This window comes from Podarcis vaucheri (assembly GCF_965113315.1).
Source record: "Podarcis vaucheri genome assembly, chromosome: 9".
NCBI classification, from domain to species: domain Eukaryota; kingdom Metazoa; phylum Chordata; class Lepidosauria; order Squamata; family Lacertidae; genus Podarcis; species Podarcis vaucheri.
The window spans coordinates 76,039,703-76,057,562 of NC_138767.1; the positions used below are offsets into that span (position 1 = coordinate 76,039,703).

Consider the following 17,860-nt stretch of genomic DNA (forward strand, 5'->3'; position numbering starts at 1 on the left):
GATCAGAAGGTCAGCAGTTCGAATCCCCGCGACGGGGTGAGCTCCCGTTGCTCAGTCCCAGCTCCTGCCAACCTAGCAGTTCGAAAGCACGCCCAAAAGTGCAAGTGGATAAATAGGTACCGCTGCAGCAGGAAGGTAAACAGTGTTTCCGTGCACTCTGGTTTTCGTTGCACCAGAAGCAGTTTAGTCCTGCTGGCCACATGACCTGGAAAGCTGTCTGTGGACGAACGCTGGCTCCCTTGGCATGAAAGTGAGATGAGTGCTGCATCTCATAGTCACCTTTGACTGGACTTTACCATCCAGGGGTCTTTACCTTTCTTTTTTATCCTGGGAGAGAGCCCTTCTCCAGCCTAAGCCAGAGATACCAGTGATTGCACCTCAGGCCCTTCTGCATTCAGTGCGCTCTGTCGCTGAGTGGGAATAGAGGAGAAAATCAGTTCAGTTTGCATTAGAAGGCAAGCGTACCGAAGCCACCCTTTCAGAAATAATGCACAGGTGGACACATATAAACATCCTTTAAAATTCACACCTGTGAGTGCAGTTCTTCATCGGTTTGGGTCTTACCATCTAGAGCAGGAGAAAACAAGCTTGCTCCATCCTCCATGTGACAGCCCTTCAAATATTTGAATATGACTATCATATCTCCTCTCAGTCTCCTCTTTTCTAGGCTAAACATTCCCAATTCCTTCAAGCCATTCCTCATAAGACTTGATTTCCAGACCCTTGATCCTCTTGGTCGCCCTCCTCTGCACAACTTCCCATCCTTCTTAAACTGTGGTGCTCCGAACACGCACAGTGTGGACAATGCTGAGCTTAACTCAGTATAAGTCAGCCTTCTACATTCCTATGCACCATGCTCCTCCATCTTCAGAGGGGTATACTTTGAATTCAGTCGGCATAACACAGAAGCCTCTGCCAGGCCATGACTTTAAGAACAGGAGAAACAGTTGCGAAGGGAAAAGAGGAGTTGTTTTTTTTTTTTTAAAAAAAAAAAAGTTTATAAGTTAATGTGACTTTGTTTCTCAATTCAAGCCTTTTACATTTTTTTAATGTATTGCGATATTTTATGTGTTGTGACTTGCTGTTGTTTTTATTGATTATAGTTTAGTAATGATTTACTGTAACTGTTGAGAATGAATTTCTGTTATTATTATTTGATGATACTTTGAGAGTTAATTTTATTGTGTACTATTATATTCTCATGGATCATTGAGTATTACTTTGATAGGTTGTTTAGCTTCCAATCATATTTTTTTGTTATGACTTTTGGGATTGGATTGTTATAAGATGTCTGGTCTTTGCTGTATATTTTGTTGTTGCGTCAGGGTGGCCCTGTGGTCTAAGCCACAGAAGGTTGGCAGTTCAAATCCCTGCGACGGGGTGAGCTCCCATTGATCGGTCCCTGCTCCTGCCAACCTAGCAGTTTGAAAGCATGTCAAAGTGCAAGTAGATAAATAGGTACCGCTCCAGCGGGAAGGTAAATAGCGTTTCCATGCAATGCTCTGGTTCGCCAGAAGCAGCTTTGTCATGCTGGCCACATGACCCAGAAGCTGTCTGCAGACAAACGCCGGTTCCCTCAGCCAGTAAAGTGAGATGAGCACCACAACCCCAGAGTCGTCCACGACTGGACCTAATGGTCAGGGGTACCTTTACCTTTACCTTTTTGTTGTTGCTTCAGCTTGCAAACGGCCTCATGTGTAGCAATACAGAAAGATCCTGCACAATCTCAATTTGAAATGCAATGAAATGCAATGAAAAATGCAATGAATATGTGCAACAGTGCAGGAGCGCTATTGCAGGGTTCTGGGTTCCAATCCTCGCCACCTCCAGGTGGGGCTGCGACTCTTCTCAGCCTGAAACTCTGGAGAGCTGCTGCCAGGCAGTGTAAACCATACTGAGCTCGATGGATCAAGGGTCTGACTCTGTATGAGGCAGCTTCCTCACTTTTGGTTTCCTTACAGGAAAGCCAGTGATTTTGTTCCTTTTCCCAGGGCAGGCAGGGTGATGTCTTCATTTTAGACTTGGGATCAGACTGATCCGTAATGGGAGGTTGGAGTATTCTCTTCTTAAGGGGCAACTTCTGAAAGCTGCTATCTCTTATTTAGCCTCAGAAGCAAAAGGAGGATTTAGAGAAGCAAAAGACAAGAACGCAACATCTCCACCCCCAACCCAGTGTGGTTTGCTTTACATACCATAAATCATGCTTGCCGCACACAGGGTTGCATTTAGCAATTGAATTACAAATTAATCCGCGGAGGGAATTGAACTGTCATGGTATTTCCTCCCCCTTCCTCCCCCCTCCCTTCCCTATGTGCTTTTTGGCAAGCCATTTAACTCCTTGGTGCACAACATGGACTGAACATACTTATGGCTAGAGGGCATGCAGTGGTGTCCCTTATAAATAGAGTACAGGGCACAATTAGCAGTCCAAACATTGCGCTCCTTGCATGAGTTTTGGAAATAGTGGCCAGTTTTACTCTAAGCTTTGCTCCAGGGGAGCTGAACTTAAAGTCCCTTTCTAAAGACTGTTGTTACGCCTCTTGCATTCTTTAATGCCAAGCCCAGCCCACCTTTGCCATCTCTGCGTATTTTATTCAGTGCTTGGGGGGCGGGGTCTTGGGGTTGGGACTGCATGTGCTCACAGTGCCCTCCTCCGGCACATTCAGGTGGTCCCCCCCAACCTGGACATATGCTGACTGGGGCAGATTTGCATATACAGTGGTACCTTGGTTTGCAACCGTTTTGGATTACAACCGTTTTGGATTACAACCACGTCAAACCCGGAAGTGTGTGTCCCTTTTTCGGATTACAACCAATTTTGTTTTTGGAGGCCCCATTGGTGAAAGCGCGCCTTGGGTTACAAACTGTTTTGGTTTACAGTCATACCTCATGTTACGTTTGCTTCATGTTACGTTTTTTCAGGTTGCATTCCGCGGCAACCTGGAAGTACCGGAAAGGGTTACGTCCGGGTTTCGTCACTCACACATGCGCACAAACACCAAATCATGCTTCGTGCATGCGCACAAGCACCAAATCGCACCACTCACCTGCACAGATATGGCGCTTCAGGTTGTGGGCTTTTCATGTTGTGAACGGGCCTCTGGAACGGATCCCGTTTGCAACCAGAGGTACCACTGTACAACCTACAACCGGACCTCCGGAATGGATTATGGTTGTAAACCAAGGTATCCCTGTAGTTAAGTTCAGTCAGAGTGGAGCTCAAAGCCCTCTAGAGAGGCAGTGTGGTGCAATGGGGATTAAATGAGTGGAATAACCGTGCACACCACATTGAGCTCCTTTGAGGAAAAGGTGGGATAGAAATGCCATGAATCATCATCATAACAATATTGTTTCACAAAGTGTGAAATAGGTAGAGTTAGCATTTGGTTATAGGAAGCAGATGACTCCCTTGTTACAACAGCTCCGCTGGCTGCCAGCCTGTTTCCAGGCACAATTCAAAGCACTGGTTTTGACCTGTAAAGCCCTACAGGGCACAGGCACAGGCTATCTGAAAGACCACATTCCCTCATACTTACCTGCCTGGGCTCTGAGAACTTTTTTGTGGGGGGCTTCTCTTGGTCCCCCCACCCTCACAGGGACTCCTGGTGGGGACACGGGAGAGGGCTGCCCCCAGGCAACTTTGGAACTCCCTCCCTAGAGAAGCTAGACTTGGCTTTCTCTTTGCTGTCCTTCTGCCGGCAGGTGAAATCCCTTTTCCAACAGGCTTTTGGGAACTGGCTGCTTTTAAGGAAAGAGATGGTGCTGTTATGCTTTTTATTGTCAATATCTGTATGCCAAGGCTTTATAAGAACAATAGAAGCAACTGGTAAGAGAAAGAGCCATGGAGATCTTGTAAACCGCCTTGTGTCTAGCGATGCAGGAAGGCAGTATACAAATCAAAAGTGAAATGGAGATTTAATTTGTGTTAGTGTTTAATTGTGTTTTAATGATTCCCTGTCTCCTAGGTTTTTAGCTGCTTCTGTTTTAGCTGCAAGGTGCCATGAGCCCCTGTCTGGGGAAAAGGCAAAATAACAGTAATAATAACTGCCCACCTTTCATCTGCTCCCAGATGAAGGTCGGAGGGGAGGGGAGAGAGAGAGGGGCTTCCATGCCCCCCCTCCCCGTTAAAAGGCTGATCGATGCACTTAGTTCTCTGGATCTCTGAGGGAAGGCCGAGCTCTGCTTAGGGAGGTTAATGGCTTTCCACCGGCGAATCTTATGTGGCGGCTAATCAGCTTCGATCCTTCTGCCACCCCAGCAGTGCCCCCCCCCACTGTCACTCTGTTGACTCTGTGGTCAAGCTGACATGGGCTGATGTGGGCATCTCTCCTCTCAGGGTGCTGAGGGGAGAGCAGCCAGTGCCCAGGTTAACCCCTTCTGAGAATGCTTCTGCCTAAATAAAATAAATTGGAGTTCTTGTTATTAAATATACCAAGAAAAAAAGCACACCAAGAACTCAAGCCAATGTAAGTTTCAATAGCGGGAGTGGTCCCTACTCGCAAATCAATAGTCAATAGTAACAAAAACTAATCCATTCAAAAGTATGTATTCTGACAAGGATTACAAACTCAAATAGAGATTACAAACTCTAACAGAGATCACAAACTCAAACTCATAAAAATATGTATAACACAATAATTCATTACAGAATTAGAGATAAGAGTTTATGAGTAGAGATAAGTTCATGTTAGTCCAGATTCCTCGTGGAGGTCTTAGTTTCAACCATTGAACATAAGTCAGAAGTCAATTAAGTTTGAAGACTTTCAGATAAATATATCCTGTTATTTCCTACGTTTCTCAAGGATAACAAGTGTGGGTAGGTCAACGTGTATCTTGAGCTTTTCTGTGCGTTTTCAATTTGGAAGTATTGAAATCGAAAGTTTTCAAACTTACATGACCCTTTAAAAATTAGCTAATTAAGGTGAATACATCGAAACAGGGCCCTGTCCTGGTTTCTAATCCATAATTGACTTCTTGGTGTGCTTTTTTCTTGGTATAAATAAAATAAATAGCTCTCAGCCTTGATGATGTGTTATAGAATCATAAGGAAACCAGAAGAGCCTACTGCTGGATCAGGCCAGTGGCCCATCTAGTCCAGCATCCTCTTTTCACAGTGGCAAACCAGATGCTTATGGGAAAGCCACAAGCAGGATCCGACCACAAGAGTTCCCTTCCCCTCCTCTGGTCTCCAGCAACTGGTCTTCAGAAGCACTGTTACCTCCAACAGGTCACCATTGATGGTCACCATTGATAGCCCTCTCCTCCTCCATGAATTTGTCTGGTCCTCTTTTGAAGCCATCTAGTTTGGAGCTGGGATGCGGGTGGCGCTGTGGGTTAAACCACAGAGCCTAGGACTTGTTGGAATCCCCACGACGGGGTGAGCTCCCGTTGTTCGGTCCCTGCTCCTGCCCACCTAGTCATGCTGGCCACATGACCCGGAAGCTGTCTGTGGACAAACGCCGGTTCCCTCGGCCAATAAAGCGAGATGAGTGCCGCAACCCCAGAGTCGGTCACGACTGGACCTAATGGTCAGGGGTCCCTTTACCTTTACCTTAGTTTGGTGGCCATCCCTGCCTCTTGCAGGAATGAGATTAACTATGTGCTGCATAAAGAAGGGCTGTCTTTTATCCGCCCCAGAGTTGCAAAGGCACTCGTTGAGTGTGCCACCAGATTGCTGATAGCTTGCCATGTACCCTCTGTTAGGATATCGATGTTCCGTTCCACCTTAAGAACAGGCATGTGGAGTTGTTGTATGGCACATGTCTGTATACTTCCAGGACAGCCTGCTGGGAACTTCCGTTGAGTATAGCTTTTGCTTATGCTTCCTATTCTTGGACATGAAAGAGAGCAGACATGTTTTTATTTGTCCTGAACTATGCTGAATAAACTGCTTGTAAATATGCTTTACATATGCCTCTGTCCGCCACTTCTGTTGCATGTTATTCACTCTGCTGAGTGAGGTGTGCTCAAGCTTCTGAAGGCTTCTGAAGGTGTGTGCCACTGTTTTGATGCTGTTCCAAGGACTAGAGTTTGCCCTGCTGCCGGCCGGTGGGCTGGAGCCAGCTGGGGGCCTGCAAATTGCCCCCCTCCCCTGTTCCCTTGGTCACATCCCAACACCCACTGCTCCACTTTCCAATGCTGGTCCTCTTCGCCTCCCTCCTCTGCACACGCTGTAACGTTGCCATCTTTATAATCATATCAAAAGCACAACAGAAGGAAACAGATTCATCAAGCATTTATTATAATTCAATACAAACTCATGGTGATGTAGAGTATCAGAAACAGATGCTGAGGACCAGCCCTGTGTCTGCTGACACACACACACACACACACACACACACACACACACACACACACCCTCTGGGAAAGGGCTCCTTGCATGCCCAGGCAGCAAAATATTTCAACCTCTTTAGTCTTGACTTCTTTTTTACTCTCAGAGACAGGAATTAACCATTTGCATACTGTTTTCAGAGGAATGTGGAAGCAGGTTCCTTCAAAAGTCCAAATTGCCTGGGACTTCTTTTCTCTTTGTGGGATATTGAAGATCATTCCTTTCCGCTGTCCCTTCAGAGGAGTGCACTGGGGTCTTCTCTCCCTGCTGTTGAGGGTGGGGGAATCAGGTGGGAAACCAGATGGGAGAGGGAATAGAATGGACCATACAGAAGAGGAACTAGCCACTTTGCTGCAGATCCCTCTGGTCTCTCTTCTGATACCCTAACTGGGCTTCCTCTACTTTTCACTGATCACCAGGTTTCTCCAGCTGCCGGACCTCCTGAGCAGCCAACGTGGAACACGTCCTACCTGTTCCAAGGACGGGATGGAGCAACAGCTTTCTCGGATGATACTGCCCTGGTGATTGAATACTTCAAAAAAAGTGAGTCTTTATCTCTGGGAGGTAATGGTGGAAATTGATAAAATTATGCCTGGCTTGTAAAGATGAGTGTTTCTCCCACTCTTGTAGCACTAGAATTGGCAGATGCACGATGAAACTGAATGCTGGAGGATTCATAAGTCTTTCTTCACACCAGTGGCGTAGCGTGGGTTGTCAGCACCCGGGGCAAGACAAGTAATTTGCGCCCCCTAACCCATGGATTTGCGCCCCCTAACCCTAACCCCCAGATGTTGCGCCCGGTGCGGCCGGCCCCCCCGCACCCCCCACGCTACGCCACTGCTTCACACAGTGCATAGTTAAGCTATGGAGCTCACTGCTGCAGGAGACATTGATGGCCACGAACTCAGATGGCTTTAAAAGAGGATTGGACAAATTTATGGGGGAGAGGGCTATTAAGCATGAGGGCTATATTCTGCCTCCACAGTCAGAAGCAGTGATGCTAGAAATTGCAAGAGGGGAGAGTGCTCTTGGGCTCGAATCCTGCTTGCAGGTTTCCAATAATAGGCATCTGGTTGGCCACTGGGAGAACAGGATGCCAGACAAGATGGGCCTGATCCAGCAGGCTCTAGCGATGTTCTTAACAGAGTTTTGACCCCAGCCTCCTCCTTGCTGAGTTCTATTATAGCAGTAGCAAGGCTAAGGAGGAGCAAGCTGAGAGGCAGGGTTGGTTATAAGTAGGAAGGCGGACTGATGCTGGTGGGGCAGTGCTCAGTCTGCCCCTCTGGGCCAACCTCCCAGTGAGATAAGACCATATGGGAGTGTGAAATGATTTGTGGGGGATTCTCAAGATGAGATGTGGCGCTTAGCAGCACATCAGTATGCAGACGACACCCAGCTCTACCTCTCTTTCACATCAGAACCAGTGAAGGTCCTGTGTGAGTGCCTGGAGGCGGTTGGAGGATGGATGGCGGCTAACAGATTGAGGTTGAATCCTGACAAGACAGACAAGACTGTTTTTGGGGGACAGAGGGCAAGCGGGTGTGGGGGACTCCCTGGTCCTGAATGGGGTAACTGTGCCCCTGAAGGACCAGGTGCGCAGCCTGGAAGTCATTTTGGACTCACAGCTGTCCATGGAGGTGCAGGTTAATTCTGTGTCCAGGGCGGCTGTCTACCAGCTCCATCTGGTACGCAGGATGAGACCCTACCTGCCTGTGGACTGTCTTGCCAGAGTGGTGCATGCTCTGGTTATCTCTCGCTTGAACTTTCAATGCATTCTACGTGGGGCTACCTTTGAAGGTGACCCGGAAACTGCAATTAATCCAGAATGCGGCAGCTATACTGGTGACTGGGAATGGCCGCCAAGACCACATAACACTGGTCCTGAGAGATCTACATTGGCTCCCAACGTAGATGCACCATTCAAACTGTTGGTGCTGACCTTTAAAACCCTAAACGGCCTCGGTCTTATACACCTGAAGGAGCGTCTCCACCCCCACCGTTCCGCCCGGATACTGAGATCCAGTGCCGAGGGCCTTCTGGCAGTTTCACCCGCTGTGAGAACTGAGGTTACAGGAAAACAGACAGAGGGCCTTCTTGGTAGTGGCGCCAGCCCTGTGAGACGCCATCCCATCAGATATCAAGGAAATAAGCAGCTATCCTATCTTTAAAAGACAACTGAAGGCAGCCCTGTTTAGGGAAGTTTTTAATATTTAATGCTGTATTGTTTTTAACAGTTGATTGGGAGCCGCCCGGAATCGCTGGGGAAACTCAGCCAGATGGGTGGGGTATAAATTAATTAATTAATTAATATTATTATTATTATTATTATTATTATTATTATTATTATTATTATATCTGGGGTAAGGCATTTGATTCATTTTTGGATTATGGACTGTCAGAAGTGGCCTGATGGTCAGTTTTGGTTAAGAATGTATGTAGCACTCTGGTACTATATACTGTATGTAGACCACTGTGGTTGGCCCCTGTGAGAGCAGGATGCTGGACTAAATGGTCCATGGGCTAGATCCACCAGGCTCTTTCTATCTCCTGATGTTTGGGGCTGCAAGGTCCATCTTGACCAGCAGCCCCAAACATCAATTCCTCTTGAGACGAGATCGGCTGGTTTCCAACTCAGGAGCCTGGCGAGAAATTTTGGACGAGGAGGATTTTGAAAGCATCCCTCTGCCATGTTGCAATGGAAGACTAATCAAGATGTTTTATCCCTGCTTGCCCACCAGATCCGGATGGAGACCTGGAAATTCCACCAAAGTCTTTGGGCTTCTCTGTGCTGCCACTAAGTAATCGTGTCTATCGGAAGCTTGTGGCAGACAGTAGCAGGAATGGAGTTCTTGTAGAAAACCTTCCCATCCAGGTAATAGCAACCCTAGGCAACAGGACCTGCTGCAAAATCTTCTGGTATATTCTAACCTTGCCCCTCCACTGTAAAGAGCATTAAGATCTACAAATGAGACCTGGTTAGTTTTGGCTATGGCCTGATGGTTATTGACTTGTGGTAGCACATCAACAGTCTTTTTCATTGCTGTGGAATTCTCTTCCTGCTGAAATACTGGGGGTCCCATCAGTACTGGCATTCTGCCGGCTTTTGAAAACACAGCTTCTGACTTGGGTCTCCTGTTTTTGATTGCTGTTTCAAGTGTTATGCTGATTTAATGGACTTGTATGTCATATATTTAAATTATGGATGTATGGTTGTATTACTATGCATTTTAATTACAGGTAGCTGTATTTTCATAATTGTTTGTTTGTGGACCACCTTGGCACTCCCGTTCAGGGTTCCACCCACTCTTCCTCTAGTGACCTACTCCATTTCTGGTCATGACTGATCCTCATGACACTCCTCATCGCTGAGGGCCACAAATTCCCCAGCCCTGAATTAGACCACCTGGAAGTTGCTGATGCCACAACCTCCGCAGACCTGCCCTTAGTCCTTGTGGATCCTGTGGACAGTCCCTCTTCTACTTGGTAATGTGCCTCCCACACTGCTGGACAGCTGCTCTGTTTGGCAAAGTGGAATGGAGAACTCAACATAAGACTGGGAAAATGAGACATGGAGAGGAACCTACGGAGACACTCATCCCTGGGCCCGTCCCTTCACCTATTCTCTTATAATCATAGAATCATAGAATTTTAGAGTTGGAAAGGACCACGAGGGTCATCAAGTCCAACCCCCTGCAATGCAGGGATCTTTAGCCCAACATGGGGCTTGAACCCATGACTCTGAGATGAAGAATCTCATGCTCTACAGCAGGCATAGACAAACTCGGCCCTCCAGATGTTTTCAGACTACAGTTCCCATCATCCCTGAGCACTGGTCCTGTTAACTAGGGATGATGGGAGTTGTATTCCCAAAACATCTGGAGGGCTGAGTTTGGCTACGCCTGCTCTATAGACTGAACCATCGAATTTGGACGATTCAGTCTTTCCAGACAGAACCCTATTACTTTGATCTCCTTCTTGTTTCCTCTCAGTCATTGTAGGATCAATCCAGACACCGATGAAAAGGAATCCACCATGATAACTCCCATTAAGCTTATCCAGCAAATCCCTCCCTCTTTTCTAAGTTTAAGAGTCTCATGCTCGTACCAATTGAGCTACCCAGCATCCCCTTGCTAGGGGATGTTTCAAATAGACACATAGCTGACAGTGCGCTGACGGTGCTCCAGGCTTGATGGACTTGTCATCTGATCCAGCCATGCAGTTCTTAACTCTGTGTGTTGACAATTCTTAATCAAGCGTTTGTCTTTGTTGATTTCTCAGGATACAAACCTGCGCACCAGAAGTGGAGAAGTCCCAACTGTCCAGCTTGGTGTTCAGTTGATAAATTCAGAGGTGAGACACATGGAAATGTCAGGAAGATCAGCTTGGGGAGCTCCAGACAGGAGATATCCGAGAATCTTGCCTTCGTTAAAAAAGGGGGGGCGGGACTGGACAGCTCAGATGGTCCATGTAGGACACTGGTGAACAATCTGTACCCTGAGAGCTTCATGCAGCCCTCAGCCCAGTTTCAGGTGGCCTTGGCCTGATTCATGTGGTTGGGGAGCAGCAGCGTCGGGTAAAGGGGGCAGAGGGGGCTTCAAATCCCCCAATATTTTTTGGCAGGTGGCAGTGCCCCACAAATATTGAGGGGACCTCCCCCACCACTGCTGCTGGGTGCCTCCTGTGTTCCCCAGCCCCAGCCCGGCAGTCCAGGAGCCAGACAGCAGCTGGGATGAGCAGGCATGGAGATCGCCCTCTGCACATCCTGCCCCACCTGGGGCATCCCGGGCAGCGTCACATGTCGTGTGACAGCACCCCCTCAATGTGGGGGGCATGCTGGCTTCCCTGCTGGAGAGGAGGGGAAATATGAAGGTAGCAATGAAAGAGAGAGAAAGGAGTGCCCTCACCTGTAGGATTGTTGACATGTCTGCTTAGCAAATTCGTGCTAACTCCAGTGGCAGGTCTTCAACATCTGGCAATGAAGTTTAGTTTGCCTAGCACACTTCTGTACAGTGTAGTGTCAGAAAATGCTTCTTCAGTATCATCAACCTGATAACCTGTTGTCATTGGTGTGTCTACAGGTTCAGTTTGGTTAACACATCAGCATTTTTCTGACATTATTGAGTCTGGCCCCTTCCATTTCAGGCTCTGATCCCATCCACGTTTGACTCCAGCCTAACCCACCAGACTATATTTAGGGGGGGGGGATGAACGAATTCCTATGCCCCACAAGTAACCTAGAGGTGCATTTTAAATAAAAGGACACATTCTACTCATGTAAAAACACACTGATTCCCGGACCATCCATGGGCCGGATTTAGAAGGCGATTGGGCCGGATCCGGCCCCTGGGCCTTAGTTTGCCTACCCATGGAGTAGCACCTCATGATGTTTTCGCTGGAATCTCCTTTCATAGAAGCATAGAATGGTAGAGTTGGAAGGGACCGCAACTCTAATTCTTTGAACTCCTGTCTCTGTGATATTTTGGGTAATATCCTTCAAATGTGATGCTTTGTCAGAATCAAAACAAGCCAGAGATGCCAACACATCAAAACAACTCGGATTCCAAATGTTCTGGGTAGTGCATGGGTGTGACACTTGCCTTGAGAATGCTAAATGTTCCAGACCTTTGCATGCTTGGCACCAGACTGCACACTCCTGACTCTAACCATGCTGCTATTTAAACATGGGCCTGTGATCCTGTTCTTGGGCTGCTGCCTTAAATGGAGCTCCCCTCCACTGGCCCTCATGTGATTCTGCCCGAGAGGTGCAAAAATCACTGTAGACAGCAGGCAACCGGGCAGCCAGCTCCTCTGGAAAGAGAGAGTGCCCCTGGAGGCAGTTCATGAATATAGATGATGGTTTGCATTCTCTTGTAAAGCCCTCTGCCCTCCCTGCTCTGCCTCAAGCGCTTGCAAAGGAGTCTGTGTTAAAATAACAGAGAAGCCGAGAGGCTCAGCCTTGCTAAGCACCAACTCGAGCCTGTCAGTCCAAATTAGGTTGTAAAGGATGGAGGGAATGTGCCTGCCCCTGTGCTCTGCAGCGAAAAAGGGGGAGAAAGTATGGGGGAGGGAGGCTGATTAAAATACCAAGAGGTTCTCTTCTGCCTGCCAGCAGCTGGCCCACAAATAACAGGAATCGACGTTGCACTGAGTCACGTGTGCAAATCTGACCTGCTGTTCCCAGTGCTCAGAGTTCATGGCCTCTCTCAGGTTGCCGCTCATCATGGACTGTTTGGACACAGAGGAATGGTGGGAGGAACCAACTGAGGAACCATCAAGGGTAGAAGGCTCAGATCCCAGGGAATGATGGTGGGACAATGATGAGTAGTGTTGTAAACAAAAATTGCCCTTTTCCCTTATGGGGTATCCAAGAGCCCATATAGAGTCCTTACGTTAGGATCCCTATTGGTAGGAGAAAATAACAGAGGCCAACCAGAGAATATTGAGAAGCAAAACAGCTAGCAAGCCTGATCTTTATTGATCTGTTGCAACAGGGTGCTCCCTTCACCCACAGGAAAGGAGGAGGGACCCAGAACAATGGCGCGCAAGGCCTTATATAGACTTTTGAAATTGCCACCCTGTAGATCAAGACCACCCCCAGAAACATCATACATACATCACAGAAAAGGCAGTCTAAATTTGAATGTTGTTTTTCCTGTTTGCCAGGTTATCTGATTGCCTTTCCTGATTGTCTTTCCTGATTTTCTGTCACCCATTAAAATGCTGATTACTCAATTCCTGAGACAATGGGAAGGCTCCCTCCTTGCAGGGAAAACACTTGGTCAGTTTGGGAATCAAAATGGTTTCAGGTCGGTCTTCCTGTGCTGATCTATGTACGTGCTTGGTTGGTACGCTTATGAACATTACCATATATCTAAGACCTCAAAATCCCTATCACAGTAGTCAGGGGGAGAAGACTGGGAAGAGGAGGTGTCAGAAGATGAAGGGGTAACAGGCTCAGTGAGTTGAGAGAGTCTGTGGCAGAAAGAAATCCAAAATCAGGGCAGAAGCTGAAGCAGATAAGTGAAAGGAGGGACGTCAAGAGGCAGAGATGTGTCAGGCTAGTGAAGAGTCATGAGTGTCTCCCGCTCCTGCTGCAATAAGTTCCCTCCTGCCTGGTCTCCCAGAACCAGGAGAGGCATGGAATGGACGGAGCAAAGACAGGCTGCATGCAGGCGCAGTCTCTGATTGCTTGCAAGAAGCCCTGGAGAGGAGACAACATAGAAGGCTCTGGGGAGGCAGGGACTTTGAGTCTCTGCAATAATTTCATGGAGTAAGACCTAGAAGGCACGAGCTGCTGTGTTCATTAGGCCTGAAACTCCACCACATCTGTGAGGATTGTGTTCCACAAATGAAGAGTTAACGCTTTGAACTGTGTAATTTACTAACCAGCTCGCTTGGTGACACTGCCTTCCCGTACGCCTTGGAGGTCAGGCATTCAGGCTCACCTGTGCTCATTGCAAATGCTAAGCTTTGCTGGACTCCAGAACATTAGCTGTAATATTTGTTTGCTTGTTTGCTTGCTCTTGCCCAGGGCAACCCATTGTAGGTGGTCACACGAGACACTGGCACCATATATAGGGAGCCCTGGGTGCCTGGGCACCCATAAAAAAATTTATGTGGGTTCCTGGCCTCTGCTCCCTGCCACTGTCACCCCCTGCTGGGACTCATTTAGGTACACTAATTTCAGTGGGTCTTCTCTGATCAGGGCTAACCTTGAATGCAATGCTCTGGATTGTACTTTTTATTTTTCCAGAAGCTGCTTTGAGACATTTGGTGAAAAGTAGGGTATAAAATTCTTCAGTAATACAGAGGTACCTTGGGTTAAGAACTTAATTCGTTCTGGAGGTCCGTTCTTAACCTGAAACTGTTCTTAACCTGAAGCACCACTTTAGCTAACGGGGCCTCCGGCTGTTGAGGTGCCTCCGGGGCCCAATTTCTGTTCTCATCCTGAAGCAAAGTTCTTAACCTGAGGTACTATTTCTGGGTTAGCGGAGTCTGTAACCTGAAGCGTATGTAACCTGAGGTACCACTGTATTGCAATTAATAACAGCAGCTACAGACTGCACAGAGTAGAGACTTATTCATTGCCCAGGGCTGAACCTCCTAAGTACAGTATATCTACATTGTAGAAACATTATTTTTACAGGGGGTGGGCCATTCTGGGACTGGTGCTACAGTTGCAGAAAACAGCTGTGCCTCTGCCTTCTCCCCCCACCACCACCCCTCCCCATCCTCAAAGTTAATTTGGGACCGAACTTAAAGCCGGCAGGTTAATTCCATTGCTCTCCCCCCACAAAGCGCCGGGCCCCCTGGCTGGGGCAGGGCTGTCTGGCGAGCTACTTTGGAGTAATGGCCCAGGGGGTCAGCGGAGGGGGGCCGCGTGTGATGAATTATTCACAGAGGTGTTGGTAAGTGCAGAATTAATCCCCTTCCTTCCAGCTGGCTGCTGCACTAAATTATCACTCCTAGTCATGCGGGAAAATGCTGCGGAATTCATTTAGCTGATTATTGTTTTGATCTAAGGGCTGTTGTGTTCTTTTTTATCCCCCTTCCCCAGTTCTCCTCCTCCTCCTCCTCTTTCTCCCCCTCCCCAACTAATGTATGTACAAGCAAGGGAGCGGGGGGGGGGGAAATATCAGGTGACAAGCTGAGCTTCTCAATCCTGCCTTTAAAGCTTGTTTCAGCAAATCGGCCCTAGCAACAATGGAGAAAAGAATGGATTTGTTGCTAGCGGCGCAAAGGAAAGGGAGGGGGCGGTGGGAAGCGGCGCCGCGGGTTCAAGCAATCACAGCTTTGCGATGAACTGGACCGTTTTAAGTGCTAACCTCCCAGAATCCATCAGATTTTTTTATGAGCAACCTGGCAGGCGGTCGGTGTAAAGAGTGCAGGCTTTGGAAAGGTTTAAAATGTGCCAAAATCACTGGTACCCAAGAGGCGGGTCGAGTCACCTGTAGATCCTTTCTGCGCCCTTGGATTTTTAGATGGGGAGAGCGCTGTTGCGCTCGGGTCTTGCTAATGGGCTACCCAGAGGCATCTGGTTGGTCAGCCTAGACGGACCATTGGTGTGATCCAGCTGCTCTTATGCTTTTCATACACACACACACACAGGACCAAGCCTTGGTATGGCAACAGGCTAGAGTGAATAAGGCAAGAGGCCTGTGAACGTACAGTTGTGTTTCAGCCATTTGGAGGGAGGGTTGTCCCCTTTTAGGAGGTTTCCTCACATTTCCCCCCTACTTCTAGATACCTCTTCTTTGTGGGTGATGCTACTTTGGCATAGTGATTGGCACTCAGTGCCGAATTTGGGAGCTAGTGGGAGCAATTACGGTATTTTCGCTCTATAGGACGCACTTTTTCCCCTTCAAAAATGAAGGGGAAATGTGTGTGCGTCCTATGGAGCGAAGACGCCGTAGCCCCGCGACCCTCTCCTGGCTGGAGAGGTGAAGCGCAGCTATGGCAGGAACCTCTACAGCCCCACGTCACCTCTCCAGCCGGGAGAGCGCATGCGGGGCTAAAGAAGCACCCCGCGCGCGCTCTCCCGGCTGGGGAGGTGACGCGCTGCTATAGTGGCTCCTACCATAGCTGCGTGTCACCTCTCCAGCTGGGAGAGGGTCGCGGGAGGCTGCTTTAGCCCCGCGCGCGCTCTCCCGGCTGGGGAGCTGAAGCGCGGCTATGGCTGGAACCTCTACAGCCCCATGTCACCTCTCCAGCCGGGAGAGCACGCGCGGGGCTAAAGCAACCCCCGCGACCCTCTCCTGGCTCGAGAGGTGACGCGCGGCTATGGCAGGAGCCTCTCCGCTGCGCCTTTCCGCTGCTCCCTGACCTGCTCTTTGGGGCTGGTGGTGGGCTTCCCCTCCCAGCCCCAAAGAGCAGGTCGAAAGGAACCTGAAGCCTGGAGAGCGAGAGGGGTCAGTGCACACCCCTCTCGTTCTCCAGGCTTCCAAGGTAGCCACCTGAACGCACCTCAAACGACACCTTGTTTTAGAGCAGGAAAACAAGAGGGGGAAAGTTCTCCCCCTCTCTGTGCAGCGCCTCTTGCCGCTTCACTGAAGGGGCGCTGGGCAGAGAGGGGGAGATTTTTTTTCCCTTGTTCTCCCCCCTCTAAAACAAAGTGCGTCCTATTGTCCGGTGCATCCAATGGTGCGAAAAATACGGTACGTATGTTAGAGGATTGGTTTGGCCAGCAATTCAGAGAGTGACAACTCAAAGGCATGTTAGGGATCTTACACAGGAGGAACATGCTGGTTCCATTAAGCATGAGAAAAAGATGAGCTCTGTAGGTTCCAGCCTGCACCTCCTTCTCCTCTTTGTGCCTCCCCATTCCACTGAGACTAGGGTTGCCAAATTTTTGAGCTTTTATTGTTGAGCTTTTTGGAGGAAACCTCCCCCCCCTTGTGATTTTTAAGCTTTTTGAGCTCTTTCTGCTGGTTTTTCCATTGCGTTCCCGAAGCCATTTTTACACCTGAAAACCAGGACATGCCAGGAATTTTCCTGACATATGGCAAGCCTAACTGAGACGCATTCTCATGTGCCAGGCCACAAATCTCCTGAGTTGCTGTTCCCGCTGCCTCCATCACCCTTTCATTCTTTTTCCTCGTGGAGAAGGGCTGTGGCTGAGTTTGTAAGTGAATCTGCTCTGCATGCAAGAGGTCCTGGGTTCAACGTCTTGCATTTCCAGGTAAGGCTGGGAATGTCCCCTGCCTTAAACCAGGGATGGCCACCGACTTGGATGGCTTTAAAAGAGGATTAGTCAAATTCATGCAAAAGAGGGCTATTGGTGGTTACTAGCCATGAAGGCTACGCTCTGCCTCCGCAGCTGGAGGTAGAAATCCTTCTGAATGCCAGAGGAGAGAGAGTGGCTCTTGAGTTTGAATCCTGCTTGCTGGTTGTGGGAATGTTCAGAGGGGCAGGAGAGGATATATTGTTTCATTATATCCTTTCCAACTTGCGTTAGCAAGTTCTATAATTTAGCAGAGTAACATTCCCCTTTTTAAACTTACACAGCGGATAGGTTTGCCAGGCTTGTTTAAGCCTCTAAAATACGTTTCCTTTGTATTTTAGTGTTTTGTTGGAAGCTGCCCAGAGTGGCTGGGGGGACCCAGCCAGATGGGCGGGGTATAAATAATAAATTATTATTATTATTATTATTATTATTATTATTATTATTATTCCTGGTAATTCCCCTTTTATTCCCTCCTAAAAAGAATAGACACAACACAGTCTTGTAGAAAAGTATAAAATAGTTTACTCACTCATTCTGTTCACAGATGGATCCCAGAAGGCAGGCTTAAGTTACAAAATATATACACCTGGAATCTATCCCATAGGGAGATAGTTCCTTTGTCCTCTCTTGGCCAAGAGAACATCTTAGGCTGAAGCAAAATAGAGAAGAGATGTGGTGGCAAGTCCTGTGCTTTTGTTACCTGCACAGGTGAGGTCACACCCACCTCTGGTCACATGTAGAAGAAGTTTGTCCCAGCACAGGAGGAAACAGGAAGTTTATCTACTGCCCAGACAAACATCCCTCTT

At 48.2% G+C, this 17,860-nt stretch overlaps 2 protein-coding genes across 4 annotated transcripts in view; both read left to right on the forward strand.

Moving 5' to 3' along the window:
* CCDC33 (coiled-coil domain containing 33) overlaps window positions 1-17,860 on the forward strand; it is a 154,042-nt gene that overhangs the window by 65,473 nt on the left and 70,709 nt on the right. For all 3 annotated transcript variants that reach the window (XM_082237375.1, XM_082237374.1, XM_082237376.1), the window contains 3 exons: window positions 6,751-6,874; window positions 9,070-9,203; window positions 10,610-10,681. In XM_082237375.1, coding sequence (XP_082093501.1) covers window positions 6,751-6,874; window positions 9,070-9,203; window positions 10,610-10,681 — 330 coding nt within the window. The remainder of the gene's footprint in view (window positions 1-6,750; window positions 6,875-9,069; window positions 9,204-10,609; window positions 10,682-17,860) is intronic.
* The window catches only part of LOC309540538 (uncharacterized protein), a 135,431-nt gene that overhangs the window by 19,982 nt on the left and 97,589 nt on the right, over window positions 1-17,860 (forward strand). The window lies entirely within an intron of this gene.